At 33.9% G+C, this 24,960-nt stretch overlaps 1 protein-coding gene across 1 annotated transcript in view; it reads right to left on the bottom strand.

The window, feature by feature from the left end:
• Positions 1-720: 720 nt before the first annotated feature.
• Positions 721-24,960, bottom strand: part of LOC124082342 (zinc finger protein 420-like) — a 60,143-nt gene continuing 35,903 nt past the window's right edge. Inside the window, exons 4-5 of the mRNA XM_046428819.2 lie at positions 7,868-7,994; positions 721-2,943 (exon numbers count right to left, since the gene is read on the bottom strand). Coding sequence (XP_046284775.1) covers positions 1,373-2,943; positions 7,868-7,994 — 1,698 coding nt within the window. The 3' untranslated portion in view covers positions 721-1,372. The remainder of the gene's footprint in view (positions 2,944-7,867; positions 7,995-24,960) is intronic.

Here is a 24,960-nt window from a genome sequence, read left to right as displayed (position 1 = left end):
TTAGTTTCTAAACTTAAATAAGTTCTGTATTTTACTGATCCTCATATACATCAAGGTGTAATGTATAGATAATAACTTTACTATACTCTCATATTTATTATAAATGTTTCATTGTTATATAAGGCATATATTTTGGACAAAATCTGTTCAATGTTCACTACTAGTATGAGTTTTCAGATGTTCAATGAATTTTAAATTTAAATACGCTTTGGAAATATTATTTAACTTTTTAGGGTTTCTTGGCACAAAAAATTCTCCAAAAATAAGTAGTGTTTAAGAAACATGTGGCTACATTTTTTTTCCATTTGTATTTTCTCTAACCAGTATGTATCCACAGGTGCTGAGTATTGGTGAATAAATTTTCCAGGCATTGTCACATTGTCAGTTTTCACATTTCAAAACTTTCTCTATGCTATGGTTATTGTGGTGAGGATTAAATATTGTCCCTTTCTTAGAGTGATGGTACAATGGTCTCATTTGTAGAGCTTCTCTCCAGTGTGTTTTCTCTGATGTCTAGTAATGTATGATATATAATTTTAAAAGTTTCTACATTCTCTACATTTATAGGTCTTCTTTCCAGAATAAATAGCCTAGTGGTGAAAAGAATTGATTTCTTATTAAAAGCTTTGCTGCATTGTTTCAATTTGTAGGGATTGTTTTCTGTATTAATTCTGTTGTTAATAAGGTTTAGTCTTTCTTTTTTTTAACATTTATTTTTTAATTGTAGTTGGACACAATACCTTTATTTCACTTATTTATTTTTATGTGGTCCTGAAGATTGAACCCAATATCCCACACATGCAAGGCTAGCCCTCTACCACTGAACCACAATCCCAGTCCCAAGGTTTAATCTTTCTTTAAAAGTATTATCACTTTATTCACATTTCACATCCATCAGGATGTCTTGTGCTGTGATGAATAAAGTTTTATTTTTTATTAAAGTTTTGCCACATTATTTACATTTGTAGCACTATTCTCCAGTGTGAGTTCTGTTGTGGTGAATAAGGTCTGTTTTATTGCTAAAAGCTTTGCCACATTCCTTATATTTGTAAGTCTTCTCTCCAGTGTAAATTCTGCTGTGGCAAATAAGGTGTAATATTTGAGTAAAAACTTTTGTCACATACTTTGCATTAGTGAGGCTTCTCTCCAGTGTGAGTTCTGTTGTGGCAAATAAGGTGTAATTTTTGACTGAATGCTCTGCCACATTATTTACATTTGTAAGGCTTCTCTCTAGTGTGAGTTCTTCTGTGGCAAATAAAGCCTGTTTTTTGAGTAAAAGCTTTGCCACATTCTTTACATTTGTAGGGCTTCTCTCCAGTGAGTTCTGCTGTGGCGAATAAGGTCTATTTTTTTGACCAAAAGCCTTGCCACATTATTTACATTTGTAGGACTTCTCTCCACTGTGAATTCTCTTGTGGTGAATAAGGTTTGATTTGTCATCAAAAGCTTTGCAACATTCTGTACATTTGTAGGGCTTCTCTCCACTGTGAGTTCTTCTGTGGCAAATAAGGTGTGATTTACGACCAAAAGCTTTGCCACATTCTGTACATATGTAGGGCTTATCTCCAGTGTGAGTTCTACTGTGGCAAATAAGGTGTGATTTGCGACCAAAAGGTTTGCCACATTTTTTACATTTGTAGGGCTTCTCTCCAGTGTGAGTTCTTCTGTGGCTAATAAGGTTTGATTTTTGACCAAAAGCTTTATCACATTCTTTACATTTGTAGGGCTTCTCTCCAGTGTGAGTTCTTCTGTGGCAAATTAGGAATGATTTTTTACCAAAAGCTTTGCCACATTCTTTACATTTGTAGGGCTTCTCTCCAGTGTGAGTTATGCTGTGGTAAATAAGGTCTGATTTTTGACGAAAAGCTTTGCCACATTCTTTACAATTGTAGGGCTTCTCTCCAGTGTGAGTTCTGCTGTGGTAAATAAGGTATGATTTTTGACCAAAAGCTTTGCCACAATCTTTACATTTGTAGGGCTTCTCTCCAGTGTGAGTTCTACTGTGGCAAATAAGGTCTGATTTTCGACCAAAAGCTTTGCCACAATCTTTACATTTATAGGCATTCTCTCCAGTGTGAGTTCTGTTGTGCCAAATAAGGTTTGATTTTTGACCAAAAGCTTTGCCACAATCTTTACATTTGTAGGGCTTCTCTCCAGTGTGAGTTCTACTGTGGCAAATAAGGTCTGATTTTCGACCAAAAGCTTTGCCACAATCTTTACATTTATAGGGATTCTCTCCAGTGTGAGTTCTGTTGTGCCAAATAAGGTTTGATTTTTGACCAAAAGCTTTGCCACAATCTTTACATTTGTAGGGCTTCTCTCCAGTGTGAGTTCTCATGTGGCGAATAAGGTGTGATTTTTGACCAAAAGCTTTGCCACATTCTGTACATTTGTAGGGCTTCTCTCCACTGTGAGTTCTACTGTGGCAAATAAGGTTTGATTTTCGACAAAAAGCTTTACCACAATCTTTACATTTATAGGGCTTCTCTCCAGTGTGAGTTCTGCTGTGGTAAATAAGGTGTGATTTTCGACCAAAAGCTTTGCCACAATCTTTACATTTGTAGGGCTTCTCTCCAGTGTGAGTTCTCCTGTGGCGAATAAGGTTTGATTTTTGACCAAAAGTTTTTCCACATTCTTTACATTTGTAGGGCTTCTCTCCATTGTGGGTTCCTCTGTGGTAAATAAGACCTTTTTTTTTACTAAAAGCTTTGCAACATTCTTTATATGCATAGGGCTTCTCTCCAGTATAAATTCTCTGGTGATGAACAAGGCCTGATTTTTTATATGATTTCTGGTATTCACTCTCACATGTAGTTTTCCATATTTTCTTTTGTTGTAAATAGTCAAGATCACAACTTCCATATTTTGCACTTATCACTTCATGTAATATAGGTTTTAGGCCCTTTTCTGGTGAATATTCTTGGATATGATTAGGAGTCATGGCTGAAATAAACAAAAATAAAAGAAAAACAATACCTATTAGACTGGGATAAATATATTTTGCATACATAAAATGAAATTAAGGTAAAATAAGTACATGAGGAGTGTAGCAGATTAGTAACTCCAAAGTCACCATAAATCCAAAAAATATATTAGTTCAATAAAAATGTACAGAAAAAATTACCTTGAGAATATTATCCAAATTCTTGTAGAGACCACAGTATCCAAGAGGAGTACATCAGTAAGAAGAGTAATATAATAAAGTGTAGAAAAGAATCATTAACAGCCTTTTATCCTTCATAAAATAGTATTGGTTATTTAGGAAATATCTACCAGCTACCTTCACTCTCAGTAGAATAAGAGAAATGTAAAAACAAACATTTCTGGCTTTTTCAAAGAGTGTCCAAAAAATGGTTTTTGTCTACCATGACATAGAGACATGAAAATAACTAGTAGATTTTGAGTGATAATACCATAAATATTCAACAAGGGTAAAGAGGCAATGGACTCTTAAAAAGAAATATGAACAAAAAATTTACTAAGAAATATACACATATGTCTATAATTTTTTTTTTTTGTAAAAACATTTTAAAAGACTATGAAAACCTTGCATAGACTATAGCCATAATATTTGGATGAATCCAACACATGACAATCAAGTATAATAAATTGATTTTTATATTTTTACATTCCTGTGATATGAGAATTTCCTTTATTGACAAACACAACTTTGTTTATTTACAAATATATCATGGTATTTTATACTATATATACAAGGTAAAATGACTAAATAGAATGAATTAACAATCATTATTTCATATAATTATCGATTTTGTTCTTACAACATATTGTATTCCTTCTACTAGTATTTATGAAGAACATAATACACTCACTATGTGGTAAAATAAAACTCTTGACCCTATTATGCTCAATAAAATAAAAATATGGAGACCTTTACTATAATATCAAACCTACACAAAACACAGTATTTGGTGAGCAAAATTTTGCTCACTACACTTCTGACTTCCACATGTGAATCAAATGCTCCTACAACTTAATATCTGCATGCCACCTTTCACTTAATTCAAAGTCCTGCATATATTTCTTATAACACTTTAAGAGACAAAATATTTTATAACTAAATAATAATAGTATATAAGTACATATTTTTAAACATTTGACATTGATGGGCACGCACATTGAGTCCCTAGCTTTAATACTGAGAAAAATGTTGGCACTAAACACAAAAGCAGAAGTATCTCTTCAATTTTTTGATTTAATTGTTCATGGATACATATTTAGTACTGGCAATTCTGGATCTTTAGGTCATCCAACTGTTAATGTTTCACGTGTAATGCTTGAGATTACCCCCAAAATTCTATATCATGAACTACAACACAAGTCTTTTTAAAATTGTTTGAGCCATGCTGTTTCTAAATTTCTGTGACTTCTCTCATGCATGACTTCCCAATTAGTAAATATTACAAGGATGCAGCACTGTTCTTGCCTATTTTTATTTATTCAAAAGTTTTTATACTTTTTTCCTGAAAATGGAGTATATAATCTACTTATGGCTCCTTTAATGAACAAATAAAAAATAGTACAGCAAATATAAACAAAGAGAAGCATGGCTAAATCCAATTGACAAAAAAACAAAAATAAAACATTAAGGATTTAACATTAGGATACTGACAGTTATGAATTACTCAAAGAACACTAAATAACTATTTAAAAAAAGTTTAGAGAGTGAAATTGAAAAATATTAACATCAATGGGCACAATGTTTATGTGAATACTTTTTTAAGAAAAAATGAAAGGGGAATTCCTAGTGTGTAAATCTGAAATTCTGCAAATATGGGAGAGGCTTATCAAGCAGTACCAAGTTTAAAACAAGTCTAAGCAACTTCTAAAATACTGTAAAAATTAAAAATCTATAGGATATATAAAGAGAAGTGGAATATATATATATATATATATATATATATATATATATATATACACACATACATATACATATATATATATATATACACATGCACACACACACTGTGTTTTGTGTAGGGTTGATATTATAGTCAAAGACTCTCTCTCTCTCTCTCTCTCTCTCTCTCTCTATATATATATATATATATATATATATATATATAGAAAATAATCCAAGCATGCCACAATAAAAAAACAATGATCCAGAAATTAAATCACTAATCAAAATAAAAAAATATTAAAAAATTGCAAAGTAGAAGTATAATGATTTATTCACTTCAAAATATTTATGATTACTAATGCATTATTGCAAAACACAAAACAAAAGAAAAAATTTAATAACAGAATTGAATCTAAAATAGAAAATGTCAAGTAAGTTCCAGCAGAGAGCATGGAAAGAAACCAAGCATGATCTGCTCCTAGAGGCCCTATTTGTTTAAAGATGGATAATGCTCCTGCCTTGACATCTCATCCTTTTGCACAATTTTTAATCAATGAGATATAGTTTTAAATCATGAAATTTCTCACAATTCTTTTGGATGAGCTTTTGTTGAGTGAGCAAATTGTACCCTAATACTTGCTTTTAAAACAGAAAGAAACAAAGATCTAGCCTCTATTATATTAATATGCATTAAATATTGTTTTATTTACAGTTAATGTGCTCAATATACAACATAAAGTTAATACTCAAAATTGGTCATCTGCATTGAATAGACATTTTATTCTCAAATAGCCATTACCAATAAAATTATGTAATATATGAGGTTCCACCTGACCAGCATGACAAGCTCCTATGCCTTTGCTCACGTGGGGAAAAGCATGGACTGCTACACTTATGCTAACATGTCCTGTTTGGACTCTAGCTTCATGCTTGAAAAATAGCAATTACAAATGTACATCAGTGACTTCACAAGCTGATTTCTAAGTTTCATTTAACCCTGGAAGATAAGAGTTCATCCAAACAAGAGAATAATCATTCTCCTCAAAAGAGGAGAAACATTAAAAGAGGACCCCATGATACTTAAATTCTAGTTACTTGTTGATATATAAAACCATTAACAGCCTCAGCTCAACAGGTGTTGGCTAAAATGGGGTTAGAATGTACTCTAGATAACTTTTTTACTGCTTTGATTGCTAAACTCACACAAAACTCTGTAAATGCTTTGGTCTTAACAACAATTTTGCTTTGTTTTTGTACACCAGCTATGGGAAATTCAGTACAGCCAGATCCTGGACTTCAAGAACCCATTACAATATCTTGACTCACTTGCATAAAATTGTTATAAACCTGCAAAAATGTCTCATGGTATTCATTGTTGTCTTAGCAGAATAATGTGTCCTTACCATCCACATAGTATTTAATAGGTCAAAATCCTCTGCAATTTATTCATAAAAGATCTATTCCTCTTGATAAAAACTGTGATGATTCAGTGAAGCTTTTCTCTAAGGCAGAATTTAACACTTTGACATTCTCCTTGCTGGGTTTACCTGGACTAGCCCTATGGGCTTATATAACTACTATGAAACTCACCTATGCTATCATAAACAATATTAGTCATGCCTCCATGGATGTAAATATGCTTAATGAAGAACAAAAACAACATTTTCAAGCCATACTTGACAATTATGCTGCAAGTGATTGTCTGTTATTGTTACATCATAAAGGATATCAGAAGTTTAATACCACATGTTCCTTCAATTTAAGTTATAATAGTAATTTTATTTCAAAAGACTTAGATGATCTTAAAGATATCATTAATAAGGTTCAACAAGATGATGGATTTTGGACTTGTTGGATTGGTTAACTTCATGTTTACTCAATTTCATCTGGGTCAAAAATATTCATAGGTGGATGTTTACTGATGTTGGAATTTGCTGTTGTCTATGCCTGCTGTATTTTTTGCCCCCACCAGCATTAAGGAGATAAGTAATATTATTTATTCAAAAGGCCTTAAAAAAGAGGGGAGGTATTAGGTATTCTGATCTTGGAATAGAAAGGAAAGTGTGGGGGTGATTGTAACTGGCACCCTGAGTCCCACAATTGTAATGCCCAGCAGTTTCTCCCTGAAGATATTAAGACAACTCTACAGGTGCACTATCTAGTTTCTGTGGTAATGTCCTTAGGGAGAAGAGGCTCTATATTTGAATTAACTGTACCTAATCTTGGTTAGCTAGCACATGGGGTTAAAGAAACACTGGGTTAGAATGTAGTCATCGTATGAGAAGCTATGTAATTCTGGGGTATTATATGTGCAGCTGTTAAGAGGGGTGGCCAGTTTTTTTTTTTTTTTTTCTTTTTTCCTTTTCATTGTGTGTGTCTCTCTCTCTCTTCTGTTTGTTCCTATAAATGTTTCCTCACAAGAAGATTTGAAACAGATCATGCTGGCCCTCACAACAAAAGGTAAGTTTTGATGGTTAATCTGAATAAACTGGGACATCACTAAAGAAGAAAACAGAGAACAACAAGGAATTTGAAAATGTGATAAATATAGGGCAGTATGTGTTCAATGATTACAATCAAAATAAATAAACCTAAGCTTCTGAGATTTTCTTCTGCTGGGTAGCTACTCTTTCAACACTTTTTAGTTTGGTTTTCTCCTTAACATTTGAATGACTCAACTGTGTCCACTGCTATGTGTAGTCTACAATAGTTTACATTACTAAATTATACTAGGTACTACTTATCTAAAGTGAAGGATGTGTAACACACAAAGAAAGAGACAGATTAAAGAGTAAAATTATATATATATATATATATATATATATATATATATAGAGAGAGAGAGAGAGAGAGAGAGTAAAATATCTGTACTAAAAAGGCCCTTTTTCTTTGAAACAAATCTGAAACTCATTTTTATAGAAAAGTTCCCAGAAGATACTCTGCAACAGAAATAAATTAAATAATAATTAGTAATTAATAATTTTAAAGGGAAGTTAAACTTACCCAGGAAGGCCAAGTTTCTGTAGTTCTCTAGCATCACATCTCTATATAAATTTTTCTGAGCAGGCTGAAGGCATTCCCACTCCTCTTCAGTAAAATCAATGGCTATATCCATAAATGTTAACAGTTCCTAAAATAAGAATAGGTAAATAAATAACACCTTGACCACAGGAATATTTGCACAGTCTGTAATGTAAATACAGTTGAAATTAGAGTTAGTAGACTATCATGTAGGTAGTGTTTTGGAACACAATGACACTATTATCTACTTCTGCAGAAAAAGTGATTTAAGTTCAAAAAAGTATACATACTCCACATTTATGAAACACAATATAAAACTCAGTCATTATCACAAAAATATATATTTTGGAATTTTTTATATCTTGATCAAAATTATACATATTTTTCAGATGAGAAAATCATGGTAATTAAGAAAGGGAATCCTCAAATTTTAATTGTACAACCACTAATCAGAAATTTATTAATGTGTAGAATCTTATTTATTATTTCTCTGATAGAGCTGGCTACTCTGAATGTGTAGAGACATCTCTAGTAATTCCAATATCAATGGTTAAAGAGAAATTTTGAAATGCAGCAAGGTAGGCAGACCACTTAATGGAAATATTTAATAGTTTATTTAAGTTCAAACATTTTATGGTTTTTATGTATGTTATTAATATAAAAAATAGCAACAACAATCTTGTTTGAATTTTCCTTTTTATAATTTTAGCATTCTTTAACATACAAAATTATATATATATATATATATATATATATATATATATATATAACTTTGATCAATGTTTATATTGTATGATATTTATAATAGAATATACATATAGCTCTTCAAACAAATATAATTTTTTTATTTTATTGGTTTTTTCTAGTTCTACCTGATAGTAAATTGATTTTTATGGTATTATGCAAGCATGGGATATATCTTATGCTAATTAAAATCCTGTTCTTGTTGGTGGCTATGATGGTAGGATTCACGTACAGATATATATCTTTTATATTTCTATCCTTGTCCCTTTTATTTATTTACTTATTTACTTATTTATTTTTTTTACCATTGTGCAATCTACTGATCTTCTTTTCTTACCCTTCCCCACTTTATAAGATTTAGATTTCACATATCAGCAATAACTTTCAATATTTGGTTTTAAAGAAATGGTTTGTTTTACTTAGCATAAAATCTCCAGATTCATCCATTTCCTGGCAAATGTCATAAAGTCATTCTTCTTTATGGCTGATTCATAGTTTATTGTGTACATAAGCAATATTTTTTATCCTGTCATCATTGAATGGACCCATTCATCATTGAATGGTTGGTTTTATAGCTTAGCTGTTGTGAATTGTGCTGCTATAAATATTAATGTGGCTGTGTCAATGTAGTATGCTGATTTTATGTCCTTTGGGCATATACAGTGCAGTCAAAAAACTGGGTAAACTTGTGGTTCGATTTCTTTAACAATATCCATACAGGTTATTATGTTTCACTTAGACCTCTATACAGCTGGAAAAATTGGAATTCATCTATACCTGAGGTGAAAATAAAATATACACAAAATATTATTAAGCCATAAAATGACTAGAATTTATTATCAAATCGTACATCCCAATAAAAAGTAAAATTCAAAAACTAAAAGTAAAGAAAGTCTTAAGCAAAAGAGCAAAATTAGAAGCTATTAAAGATAAACATAACACAGAGTTACCAGTATCAATGTTGGTGCTTTCATAAAGCAAATGAGCCCAGTCTAGTGATGGACAACTGTAGTTCCAGTGACTGAGGAGGATAAGAAAAAAGGATCATAAATTCTAAGACAATATTATATATAATATTGTCTTATATATATTGTATTGAGCAACTTAGTGAGGCACTTAGCAACTCAGTAATACTCTGTCTCTAAATAATATATATATATACGACTGAGGATGTGGCTTTATTGTTAAGCACCCCTGGGTTCAATCTTCAGTACAAATTTTTTAAAAATCAGATACAATTAAAAAAGCACTAGCAAATTTGAAAATTCAATGAATAAAAATTATATCAATTATATAGTATATAATTGCAAATATAGGCATATATAATGATTTCTCACTTTATGGAAATACACTCTGGAAAATTTATCCTAAGAATCTTCTGCAATTTTCCAATACTCTGGGTGCAATGATAGAATCTAGATGGTATAGACTAGTACATGGCTAAGATATTTGCTAGATCCATGGTTGTACATAAAGTCTACTGCTGACCAAAATACCATGATGCCACATGATTGATGTTATGAAGTAAAATCAATCAGGGTAAACCTCATAATAAAATAAATGGTGGAACTACAGAAAACACCAACAACAAAACTCTTAAAACATGCCAGGATATTGGGAAAAGAGTGTGATAATAAAATGCTATTTTATCCCTTCACTCATAAAACATAACAACATATTTTGACACATTAAATGCTGAATATAAGTTATTACTAAATAATACTGAAATATATAAGAAAGTACAAAGCTCAAAAGTTTACATACAAAAGGTAGGGTTCATATGGTGGTGCACACCTGAAATATCTACTATTCTGGAGTCTAAGGCATGAAGTTCAAAATTTAAGGCCAACTGAAGAAATTGAGCAAACCCCATCTGGAAATAAAATTTAAAACAGAGCTGAGAATATGCTCAGCATTAAGACACTTTGGTTGAATCCCTAATATCACTAAAGAAAAAAAAATAGGTTTTTTTGTTTTCAAAATTATACAATATAATAGACTTAAACTTATGAATTACAAAATATTAATACAAAAAAACCTATTCATCAAATGATTACATTAAAAGCTGCAAAACTGACAAGTTAAAAATAAGCCCTAATTTCCTCACATATAATCAAACACTTATAAGAAGAAGAAATACAACAGAATGCATAAGAAAAAATATTCTTGAAGAGTCACTTTAAAAAGGATATATCTAACTTTTCAATAATCATATTAAACTCAAAATCTTTAGAAATTAGGTAACATTGAATAAAATCACATCATATAGATGAATTAAATAGTATTGATGAATATGTGGAATAAATGCATTCACAAAAAAGAAAATAATAATTTAAGCTTTTATTATCCATTTGTAGAAACTGTTTTGTAATCATATGTATATGATACACCCACAGAGGAAACAGAGACTAAAATTACAGCAACTGTTCATGAGAGTACATCCACATTCTTCCAGAGTTGAAACCAAGGGGCATGGCTAGAGAGGAAGAAATAATTATTAAATTTTGTAAAATGTAAATTCTAGGAGCTAGAATTTTTGTTGATGTATTATATCCAGTTTGACAAATACTATAAAATACCATGTATGTTTTATGCTGATGTCACATGATTGTTGCATTTCATATGCATGTATGTTTACGAAAGGAATATGCAGTATTTGAGAAAATAAAAATACGGAAAAGAACATAAAAAAAACTCAAATATTCAACATATTTACAAAGGATAAAACTATTATGAAAATGATCATTTTTCCCAAGGTACCCTTTAATAATAACTGGTCATAATTTTACCATTCTTTGCTTTTTGTTAAAGAAGAAATCAAAGCAAAAACTTCTAAAATTTTCCTGGAAAGATGAATGTATATAAAATTAGACAAGTACTCTCTCATATATAAAAGCAAATGTACTAGTGATCATTACCTGACACTAATGCATGTTATAATATTACAACAGTGTAGTAATTTTAAGATAAATAAATCACAATACAGAAAACTACAAAGGGCAGTTCATATGTATGCAAATATCTTTTTATTGTTAATTATTATAAGTATATAAATCAAAACATATCAATAAAATATTTAATGTGAATGAATGATACAATCCAACCTCAAGGTAGATGTTAGAATAAAAGACGTAGATTACAAAAGTGACTTTTGTACAGAATGTGTGTGACACTGGAATTATACACAAGCATCCACCAAAGAGCAGATATAAAGAGAGATAATGTTAAAAAATTAAATAAAAATAAATAAAAGCAGAATATAAGCCTCCCTCCATTTATGGATACACCAAAAAATATATATACTCCTGTTTTGAGTCCTTCTAAAAACTGTAAAGGAATTAGAGGCACACAAATTGGAAAACTGAAAAAAAAATAATAATGTATCGACAAAGAGATAAGTAGAATGCACATGAAGATTTTTCTCATTTGAGCAATATGCAAAATTACTGGAACAAAATGCCCAAATCCAGTGTTAATATAAATAAAGGAAGATTGATTTGCGTTTGAAATATATTATTTAACTCTAAATTGCCTGTAGTTTAAATGCTAATTTATCTGTAAACACAGAGGAAGGAATAAGATATGAGTATTTACTCCAGGGGGGGAAATAAGTGGTTTTCTATGGCCATGCAAGATCCATGGGGTTTATTCCATTAGACCAGAGTGGAAGAAGTGTTAAATCTTAAGGTAACCCTATAATCCCTTAGAGGGATTTGCCAACATTCTCTAAAAATGCAAATAGCTGTTGCTGACAGTTCAACTTTTATCTAGACAGTACCAAAATATTAACAGGGAAATACAGACCACCACTGAAAGCCAAAGTGGCAGTTTATCACTTCCTGAGTTCTCTCACCCAGCTGTTTTACTAATAACACCAGACCTAACCAATTCTTTCTGTAACTAATTTGTCCTGATATTAACTTTTTTCCATTCAATGGACTACATCTGAAACCTCAAAGCATTGAAAGCACTGGTAACTGTGCAGGTGCAAATCTCCCTAGATCAAAAAAGAGTGTTTTCACATTGGTGTGCAAACATTGTAATGGGCTAAACTCTCGAATATTAGTGAAGAAAAATGGTTACAATCAGAGATCCCTCTTTATTTCTGATATAGGTGTGCATCAATTTTTTTCCAGTGAGCATAAAGCACCCTGGAATCTAAAAAGCTTGCATCAAAATTTTAGTGCACCATTCAACTATAAGATCTTCTGCATGAGCACAGCTGTTAGAATGGCTACTCTCAAAAAGTGGAATAGTAAGTAGTACTCCAATTATATGAATATGGAAGAAAGAAACACTGTGATAGACTATAAAATTAGTGAAGACATTTAAAAAAATGGAAGTTGAGAGTTCTCTCAGTTATTTCTTTGAGAAACTAAGCTCTCTACATTTATACTGCTCTTGAACAAGAAAAGCCACAAGTACTGGTCTGGACTTATGAGAGGCATTAGATGTGCCAGCTGTGGAATCCTCATATTACATAGTTCTGAATTACATTTCCAGGAAAATACCAGAGTATGGAATGATAATGCTCTCATATACATTCCACAAAAGGAAATCTGAGCATAAAGACACTCTGAGAGGTTGTCTGCCTTTGGAGACACAAAGGAAGAATAGAAACACATGATTTTTCCAAGTGAAGTGATTCTTCTTTACTCTTCAATCATGTAAAATGCTCATAAACAACAACAAAAAAATTTTTCCTTTTAATTTTTTCTATGGTAATGGGGATTTGAAACAGCAGCATGTTAATTCTGGGCTCCATACCCAGCCATGTTTTAAAATTTCAAGACAGGTTTTTCTGATTTTCTAATTAGTCTACCTAAGTTCCTGATGTTTACTTTGAAATTGCAATCTTACTGACTTTGCCACTTGAGTCTCTGGAATTAATATGCATGTACCATTGCACCCAGAGAGGAAAAAAAAAATGCTTTAAAGTCTCATCCAGTTTTTGGTACAACAATTGAAAATACCATGTTCATTTGAAATATAATATGGGTAAAGTAACTGATAATACTGCAAAAAATGTAACTGATAATACTGGAAAAGGGGGAAGTTGTCATTGAACAGGAAGCTAAAATTTTACATATAAATACAACTCACAATACTGGGGCATAAATTTAAAATGACACTCAGCAACTGTTTGAAGATAAAAAAAAAATTAAAAGTACCAGGTATGTAGCTAAGTGGTACAGTACCTCTGGCTCAATCCACAATACCACAATCTCCAAAATGAAGGAGAATGAATTCAGGAGGAAAGAAAAACTGAGAAACCTATAGAGTATCTCACCCCACTCCTGGAGGAAAAAAATACATGGAGTTGTGATTGGGATGATCTCCTCACTCCAGAATCCACAACACAATCTGAGAACATTCAGAAATATTGCCACAAATGTTCTCACATAGAATTTAAGGTAAGGGCTGAAGATATTGTATAGGATACTATAGGACTTCCAGTGTCTACGGTTAATGTATGGTCCAGTTGACTGGCCAGTGGAAATTCATGGCTGACCTTTCTCAGCAGAATACAAAGGACTGCAGAAACCAAAGATTACACCAGGGATTCTAGCCAACCATTGCCAGTTCCCACCATAGTCAGTGCAGTCAGTTTCAACCAGACTCACCATCCAGTCTCAGGATTTCACTGCACACTCACATTTACTGTATTTTTAGGAACCACATGTCCTCTCTATAAATCACAAAGTGCCTATACAGGAGAAAAAAATCAGGTTCACTGAACATAAGTGAGGAAGCCTAGAAATGGATACCCACTCTGGCAGACTTCACACCAGATGGTCAAAACTTGCTTCTCTTTACAGAATATGTGTAGATTGGACAATGCTTATATAAGGGGTCCTGATTAGACACAACTTATTTCTTCATATGCTCAATCTGAGCCTAGTGAGTTTTTTTGAGGGTCAGGAGATAACCTCAAATCCAGAAATAAATGATGTCACAATTGTGGGGTGTTGCCTGTACATTTATTTATTTATTTATTTTTCATTTGAGGCTCTGGGAATTGAAATCCAGATCCTCAGGCTGCAGCAAATTTAAGGCAAGGTATCTTTGGAGAAGTAAAATCCAGCCAACCCAGAAAAGCATTTGCATTTAAACTTGCATATGAGGCCTTTTGAATTAGTAGATTATATATGTAAATATGTTATATATTGATGGAAATAACAGAGTGACAATCTTGTAAAATTTCAGTTAACTTCTCTTGTATGGAAACAGATTGAACATTAAAATTATATGAGGTGGAAAGATAATTATTTTTTAGAATTCATATAAAAATAGTAAAAATTTAATTTTATAGTATAACCCATAATTTCCACTATGTGAAAATTACCATTATGTATTTAAAATATTACTAATAAAGTATATGTATTTTTGGAACAGCACCCTTAAAACTATGTCAAGACTCCAGAAAATCTCAGTTCACAGAACCATATTTGAGAGTTATGCTTGTCCTGAGTTCAGGAAGATGAAGGACATGATCACTTCTTTTTATGCTACAGGTGAAAGATACATTTATTTTTTTACCAATATTTCTCCTGAGATATAAAAAACTAGAGAGAAACTGCTCTGAGTGAGGGCAAGGAGATTTAACCAGAAAGTGTACGGTGTGTGTGTGTGTGCATAATATATATATATTAAATATTTATATATATTAAATATATATATATTTTTTTTCCCCCAGATCCAAAGATTTGAGTATATTATTTAAATTGATTCATGGATGGTATATTCCTTATTTTATGCCATGGCCTTAGACCCAGTGGTCTGTCTATAACATTTTCTTTTTCTTCCTAGGATGAAAGCCCCTTAAGAAAATGGGCTTGAAATGCAGATGAATTGTGTTGCTATCATAATGTCTTACACCTGTAATCCCAAGTAGGGGATTTGAAAGTTTGCTTCTTTAAGAATAGTACTAAAGCACAAAAAAATAGAAACAAGAGTCACCAGATGGGATGAATTCAAACTGAAAAGATTCTTCTCAGCAAAGGAAACACTCAGTGAGGCAAAAAGTGATACCAGAGAATAGGAGCAAATTTTTACCACATGCACATCAAATAGATACCTAATTTTCAGGATGTATAAAAAAGTTGAAAAACTTAATAACAAAAAACAAATTTCCCAATCCTTAAATGAAATGGGCTAAGGAACTGAAGAGACACACTTCTTAGAATATAAACAATCAATCAATCAATAAAAAATGTTCAACATCTCTAGCAATTAAAGAATTGCAAATCAAAACTACTCCAAAATGTAATCTTATTCCAATCAGAATTGCAATTATTAAAAATACAAGCAAAAATATATGTTGGTGAGGATATGAGGAAAAAGGCCCACTGTTACACTGTTGGTAGGATTCTAAATTGGTGACACCAATCTGGAAAAGAATAAGGAGATTCCTTAGAAAACTTGGAAAGAAACCAAAATTTACCCAGCTTTCCGACTCCTCAGTTTAGACCAACAAGAGCTAAAAACAGCATAATACAGAGGCATATCCGCATCAATGTTCATAGCAAAACAATTCACAATACGTAAACTATAGAACCAATCTATATGCTCTTCCCTAGATGAATGGATAAAAAAATATGGTCTATTTACACAGTGGAATATTACTGAGCATTAAAAGAGAATAAAATTATGGAATTGGGAAGTAAATGCATGGAGTTGGAGAATATCATGTTAAGGCAAGTAATCCAATCCTCGTAAACCAAAGACAATAATGTTTTCTCTGCTAAGTGGATGGTGATCCACAAGGAGGGAAGTGGGAGGTAGCATGGAAGAAATGAAGAAACTTTGAATAAGACAAAGGAGAGGGAGGTGATGGGAGATGGTATAGAAATAGGTAAGATGGTGGAATGAGATGAAAATCTTTTTGTACACAAAGTAGAGTTACATGGGTTTTGTAACTATACTTTCTGAACAACAAGAGAAATAAAATTATGTGTTCCATTTGTGTGCTACAGAGTGAAATGCATTCTGCTCTATTAGCAAGTTAGAACAAATTAATAAATTAATTGATTTTTAAAAATTCAGGAAAGAGACTTGCTTTTCCCTAGATTTATATATAAACATATATGTATGTATGTGTGTGTGTGTATGTATATATATATATATATATATATATATATATATATATATATATATATTCTATATATTCTATATATAACATACTTAATGTATATAATTTAAGAACAATTTTTTTTCATATTTTTTCATATTTCTATCGATTTTTTTAAAGAAATGACAACAGAAGCATTACAATTCTTATTTCATGTATAGAACACAATTTTTCATATCTCTCATTGTATATAAAGTATGGTGATACAAATTTGTGTCTTCGTGCATGTACTTTTGATGAATGTCTCTATCACATTCCACCATTCTTGCTAATCCCCTGCCCCCTTTGTTTTCATCCCACCCCTTTTCTTTAATGAGAATCCATCTATTTATCTCATGCTCCCCCTCCCTACCCCATTATGAGTCAGCCTCCTTATATTTGGCATTTTTTTTTTTTTGGAATTGGATAACATCACTTAGCATTATCTTCTCCAATGCTATCCATTTACCTTCAAATGGCAGATATGATTATATACCAAGAAGACTCAAAAAGCTCCACCAGAAAACTTCTAGAACTAGTAAATAAATTTAGCAAAGTAGCTGGATATAAAATCAACACCCATAAATCAAAGGAATTTCTGTATATCAGTGAAAAATCTTCTGAGAAAGAAATGAAGATAACTACCCCATTTACAATAACTTCAAAAAAAAAGAAGATACTTTGGAAGCAACTTAATGAAAAAGGTGAAAGATCTAAACAAGAAAAACTACAGAACCCGAAAGAAAAAAATCTAAAAGACCTTAGAAGATGGAAAGATCTACCTTGATCATGAATACGCAGAATTAATATTATCAAAATGACAGTGCTACAAAAACACTGTACAGATTTACTGCAATTCTGATCAAAATCCTAATGGCATTCCTCATAGAAATAGAAAAAGCAACCATGAAATTTATGTAGAAAAATAAGAAACCAAGAATAGATAAAGTAATCCTTAGCAGAAAGAGTGAAGCAGGTGGCATCACTATACCAGACCTTAAACCATACTACAGAACAATGGTAACAAAAACAGCATTGCATTTGCAAAAAAAAAAAAAAAAAGACTGGAGACGAATGGTACAGAATAGAGGTCACAGAGACTAACCCACAAAATTATAATTATTATATATTAGACAAAGGTGTCAAAACATGCACTGGAGAAAAGATAGCCTCTTCAACAAACCACTATCTCTCACCATGCACAAAACTCAACTCCAAGTGTATCAAGATCTTGGAATTAAACCAGATACTCTGTGTCCAATGGAAAAAAATACAGGCTCTAATCTTCATCATGTGGGATTAGGCCCCAATTTCTTTAATAAGACAACTGTAAGCACAAGAATTAAAACAAATAATCAATAAATGGGATAGAATCAAACTAAAAAGTTTATTCTCAGTGAAAGAAACAATCTGTGAGCTGAAGACAGAGCCTACATTTTAGGAGGAATATTTTACCCCTCACATATGAGATAGAGCACCAATCTCTAGGGTACATAAAGAACTCAAAAAAACTAAACAAATAATAATAATAGTGATGTTGATGATGATGATGATGATGATGATGATGATGATGATAATAACCCAATCAAGAAATGGGCCAAGGATCTGAACAGAGAGGTCTTAGAAGAGAATATACAATCAATCAACATTTTTTACATATCTGATTGGTTATGGCCCTCCCTTTTCAGGACCAAGAACAGTTCTGGTTCAGTTTCTAAGAAAGGGAAACACGAGCAAGAATTATTCTCAACTCTCCTTTATAAATTATCAAATACATTATCTATGTCATTTTCTAAACATAGCTGGATATGGGAAATATAGGTTTGGAGCAGAGAACATTTTTATTAGAAACACAGTGTAAAAGAAAGAAAAAAAAAAAACATAGTCATTTGTACCACATTGAACCACAAGAGAAACGGAACCTGGAATTCAGAAAAGAAAGATTCAAACTTGTATACTTGGGAATGTGGATGACATGGATGCCTAATGTGAAAAGGTTATTACAAGCTTTTGAAAGAAAATCATGAGAGTGGCAGATAATGGTTAACCAAATAGAATCTGGACAGTGTATTCCAGGGGCTTTGTCAGCTGTGCACTACAGAACATACAGGTATTCATAGCCTCATGAAGAGCATTATTCATCTGTGCCCTCTAAAATTATTCCCATAGTACAGATGAAAAAAACAAGCGTATCTGGATATTAAATGGCAATTCAGCAGCCCACAGAAAAGTACCCAGAGACAGAACTGTATGAAATTTCTTCAAAGACCATCAATGTATTGTTAGCTCCTGACACAGGGATGTCAGTCTGGGGAAATATTATTTTCTTTCCATTTTGAAGAGAGTGCATTGATAATACATTTCAGGGGCAACATAAAGACTTTTTTTTTCTTTCATGTTAAGAAACTCTTCAGAAACATAGCTCACAAGACAGATTTCTTAGAAGGGTAAATGCCTGGAGATTACAAAAAAAAAAAAAAAAAAAAAAAAAAAAAAAAAATCAGTGGCCCTGAGTAACTCAGGAAGGAAATAAATCTAAAAGGCTTATTAGAAAATGAGAAGCAAAAAAAGTAACTTTTTCTAAAAATAAATATGTTCATTAGTTGCTATCTCCACAACATGTCATTAAGTAAACAACAAATTATGTATGAATATTTCTAGGATTGGCCAAATTTTATTCCATATGATTTTATATTAAATCCCAAAATCCAGATAATAGAATTCATGATTCACTGCCAAAAATATTACAGAAAAAAAAAATTTAAGGTGTAGATGTTTAGTAAGTGTGTCATTTAACAATTTTATTACCATATGATTTTAAAGAAATTTATTCATTTTCCTGCAGCCATAGTGTAGAGAAATTTCTAATTTATTTTTCCTGTAGTAATTAACAAAGATAAGCCCTAGAATCCACTTTAAATAACCTACCCTTACAATCATACAAAAAACCTAAAATAAATGATGAGTAAAGAAAAAAGTCAATTTAAAAAAATAATTTAAACCTTTTTCTTTTTTTTTGAAATCAATCTCTAGTTGCATTTTTGGATCCTTTTCTCATCTTTTAAGCCAAAAATATATAAAAGACAGAAGTCTGAACTTCAAATTTATACATGAGATATGTTTATTAACTATAAAAATTCAAAATATTTAGAAATTTAAGAAATACAAAATAAAAACCCATCATGGGAAAAATTAGGTAATATTGATGAACATTTAAAACAAATTAATAGACACTTGTAGGAGCTTACACCGAGCACAGAGCGGCCGAGTTCCGGCTCCCGGAACCGTCCCGGAACCGCCCTGGCTCAGGGCTGCGGAGCCCGCGGAGGCTGCTTCTTGGACCCTGCTACTATCAGAGCATACACCAAACACTAGGCGGCCGAATTCCGGCTCCCGGAACTGAGCCCGCGGGGGCTGCTTCTTGGAGCCTACACTTATAGGAGCTTACACCGAGCACGGAGCGGCCGAGTTCCGGCTCCCGGAACTTCCCTGGACCGGGGCTGGGAGCCCGCGGAAACTGTGTCTCGGTCCGGGTCCTGCTGAGGGCAGGTCAGGACTCACCCATTGCTTGGGTAGCCTGGCAAGGGGAACGAAATGCTGCCATTCACATAGGATACCAACATGGCAGAGATCTGATGTCAGCAGAAAGCGGTGGAGGAGAGATCTTCATCAATACCAGCGGTGACATAAGCAGTTGGTCTCCTGGTAAGGGGGGTGAGGCTCAGTCACCCGAGTCTCCTCAATTTGTCCTCGAGCCAGAGGGAAGGAGCCGGGCCGCCGCCAGCCCCCGGAGCAGGCCCAGCGGCTCGCCAGCGTGGTGACCGCGTGACCCCAATTGGAGAGGGGGCGGAGCGGAGCCGCCACCCAAACCCGCCAGGTGGGCAGACCCACGACCCAGTAGTACATGGGCGTGGTAGGAGGGGCAGGGCAGAGCCGCCCTTCGCGCTTGCAAGGTAAACAGACCTGTGACAGCCTAGCGGGTCAGGCCCAGTGGCCTGCCAGTGTGGTACATACGTCACCCCAACTCGAGTAGGGGCAGAGCAGATCCTTATCCCACGCCCGGATCAGGCCCTGCCGGTGTGGTGGTCACGTGACCCCAATTGGAGTGGGGGTGGAGCGGAACCGCCACCCGTGCCCGCAGGGTGAGCAGACCAGTGATCAACCTGCAGATCAGGCCCAGGGGTCCGCAGGCGTGGTAGGAGGAGCAGGGCAGATCCGCCGCCCGCGCCTTCAAGGTAGGCAGACCTACAACAGACCTGCGGATCAGGCCCAGGAGCCTGCCGGCGGGGTACAAATACCACCCTAATTGGAGTAGTGACAGAGCAGAGTCGCCTCCCTTGCCAGGAACAGACCCAGCATCCTGCAGGCGGGGTAGTCACGACACCCCAATTGGAGTAGGGGCAAAGCAGAGCCTCCACTCGTGCCCGAAAGGTGGGCAGATCTGCGACCGACCAGCAGGACAGGCCCAGTGGCCTGCTGGTACGACAGACACGTCACCCCAATTGGAGTAGGGGCAGAACAGAGCCGCCACCAGCTCCCAGAACAGGCCCAGTGACCTGCCGGCGTGGTAGCCACGACACCCCAATTGGAATAAGGAGAGAGCAGAGCCGCCACCCGCACCTGCAGGAAAGATACGCAAGCAGTATGAAAAGACAAGGAAAGAAAGGACCACAAGCAATGCAGGTCAACGCAACTTTAGAAGAGGTAACAGCTGCAGCAGATGGAATGTCAGATAAAGAATTCAGGATATACATGCTTCAGATGATCTGGAGTATCAAGGAAGACATTAAACAGCAAAATCAGACAATGAAAGATCACTTCGACAACGAATTACGCAAACAAATCCAGGAAGCAAAGGATCAACTATACAGGGAGATAGAGGTTATAAAAAACAAGCAATCAGAAATCCTAGAAATGCAGGAAGCAATAAACCAACTTAAAAACTCAATGGAGAATACTACCAACAGAGTAGAACACTTAGAAGATAGAACATCAGACAATGAAGACAAAGTATTTCAACTGGAAAAGAACATAGACAGCTCAGCAAGACTGTTAAGAAACCATGAGCAGAACATCCAAGAAATATGGGATAACATTAAGAGACCAAACTTAAGAGTCATTGGGATACAGGAAGGTACAGAGCTCCAAACCAAAGGAATGAGCAGTCTATTCAATGAAATAATACAAGAAAACTTCCCAGACTTGAAGAATGAGACAGAATCCCAAATCCTAGAAGCCTACAGGACGCCGAATGTGCAAAATCATAAGAGATCCACACCTAGACACATTATAATGAAGATGCCCAACATACAGAATAAGGAGAGAATTTTAAAAGCTACAAGAGAAAGGAAGCAGATTACATTTAGGGGCAAGCCAATCAGGATAACAGCTGATCTTTCAACACAGACTCTGAAAGCTAGAAGATCCTGGAATAACATATTTCAAACACTGAAAGATAATGGGTTCCAACCAAGAATTGTGTATCCAGCGAAATTAAGCTTCAGGATGGAGAATGAAATTAAAACCTTCCACGATAAACAAAAGTTTAAAGAATTCGCAGCTAGAAAACCATCTCTTCAAAACATCCTAGCCAAAGTATTACAGGAAGAGGAAATGGAAAATAACAATGAAAACCAACAGTGGGAGGTAGGACAGTAAAGGGGGGGGGAAACAATCAAAGAGGAAAACAAACAATGTTTAGTAACAGAAATAAACAAATATGGCTGGAAGAACAACCCATATCTCAATAATAACCCTAAATGTTAATGGCTTAAACTCACCAATTAAGAGACACAGGCTAGTAGAATGGATCACAAAACAAGACCCAACAATATGCTGCCTACAGGAGACGCATTTGATAGGAAAAGACATACATAGGCTGAAGGTGAAAGGTTGGGAAAAATCATATCACTCATATGGACTTCGGAAACAAGCAGGCGTGTCCATACTCATATCAAATAAAATAGATTTCAAGCCAAAGTTAATCAAAAGAGATAAAGAGGGACACTACATACTGCTTAAGGGAACCATACACCAACAAGACATAACAATCATAAATATTTATGCCCCAAACAATGGTGCAGCTATGTTCGTCAAACAAACTCTTCTCAAGTTCAAGAGTCTAATAGACCACCACACCATAATCATGGGAGACTTCAACACACCTCTCTCGCCACTGGACAGATCTTCCAAACAAAAGTTGAATAAGGAAACTATAGAACTCAATAACACTATTAATAACCTAGACCTAATTGACATATATAGAGTATACCACCCAACATCAAGCAGTTACACTTTTTTCTCAGCAGCACATGGATCCTTCTCAAAAATAGATCATATATTATGTCACAGGGCAACTCTTAGACAATATAAAGGAGTAGAGATATTACCATGCATCTTATCTGATCATAATGGAATGAAACTGAAAATCAACGATAAAAGAAGGAAGGAAAAAGCATACATCAATTGGAGAATGAACAATAGGTTACTGAATGATCAATGGGTTATAGAAGACATCAAGGAGGAAATTAAAAAATTCTTAGAGATAAATGAAAACACAGACACAACATATCGGAATCTATGGGACACATTAAAAGCAGTTCTAAGAGGAAAATTCATTGCTTGGAGTTCATTCCTTAAAAAAAGAAAAAACCAACAAATAAATGATCTCATACTTCATCTCAAAATCCTTGAAAAAGAAGAGCAAAACAACAGCAAAAGAAGTAGAAGGCAAGAAATAATTAAAATCAGAGCTGAAATTAATGAAATCGAAACAAAAGAAACAATTGAAAAAATTGACAAAACTAAAAGTTGGTTCTTTGAAAAAATAAACAAAATCGACAGACCCTTAGCGATGCTAGTGAAGAGAAGAAGAGAGAGAACTCAAATTACTAGCATACGGGATGAAAAAGGCAATATCACAACAGACACTTCAGAAATACAGAAGATAATCAAAAACTATTTTGAATCCTTATACTCCAATAAATTAGAAGATAGTGAAGGCATAGATAAATTTCTTAAGTCATATGATCTGCCCAGATTGAGTCAGGAGGATATAGAAAACCTAAACAGACCAATATCAATTGAGGAGATAGAAGAAACCATCAAAAGACTACCAACTAAGAAAAGCCCAGGTCCCGATGGGTATACAGCAGAATTTTACAAAACCTTTAAAGAAGAACTAATACCAATACTTTTCAAGCTACTTCAGGAAATAGAAAAGGAGGGAGAACTTCCAAATTCATTCTATGAGGCCAACATCACCCTGATACCTAAACCAGACAAAGACACTTCAAAGAAAGAAAACTACAGACCAATATCTCTAATGAACCTAGATGCAAAAATCCTCAATAAAATTCTGGCGAATCGGATACAAAAACATATAAAAAAAATTGTACACCATGATCAAGTAGGATTCATCCCTGGGATGCAAGGCTGGTTCAATATACGGAAATCAATAAATGTTATTCACCACATCAATAGACTTAAAAATAAGAACCATATGATCATCTCGATAGATGCGGAAAAAGCATTTGACAAAGTACAGCATCCCTTTATGTTCAAAACTCTAGAAAAACTAGGGATAACAGGAACATACCTCAATATTGTAAAAGCAATCTATGCTAAGCCTCAGGCTAGCATTATTCTGAATGGAGAAAAACTGAAGGCATTCCCTCTAAAATCTGGAACAAGACAGGGATGCCCTCTCTCTCCACTTCTCTTCAACATAGTTCTCGAAACACTGGCCAGAGCAATTAGACAGACGAAAGAAATTAAAGGCATAAAAATAGGAAAAGAAGAAATTAAATTATCACTATTTGCAGATGATATGATTCTATATCTAGCAGACCCAAAAGGCTCTACAAAGAAACTATTAGAGCTAATAAATGAATTCAGCAAAGTGGCAGGATTTAAAATCAACACGCATAAATCAAAGGCATTCCTGTATATCAGCGACAAATCCTCTGAAATGGAAATGAGGACAACCACTCCATTCAAAATATCTTCAAAAAAAAATAAAATACTTGGGAATCAACCTAACAAAAGAGGTGAAAGACTTATACAATGAAAACTACAGAACCCTAAAGAGAGAAATAGAAGAAGATCTTAGAAGATGGAAAAATATACCCTGTTCATGGATAGGCAGAACTAACATCATCAAAATGGCGATATTACCAAAAGTTCTCTATAGGTTTAATGCAATGCCAATCAAAATCCCAAT

The sequence above is a fragment of the Marmota monax genome, unplaced genomic scaffold, assembly GCF_021218885.2.
Source record: "Marmota monax isolate L192 unplaced genomic scaffold, Marmota_monax_Labrador192_F-V1.1 WCK01_AAM20220418_F8-fsc00179, whole genome shotgun sequence".
NCBI classification, from domain to species: Eukaryota; Metazoa; Chordata; class Mammalia; order Rodentia; family Sciuridae; genus Marmota; species Marmota monax.
Note: the sequence above shows the minus strand (reverse complement) of the source record. Positions and strands in the feature narration are given on the sequence as shown.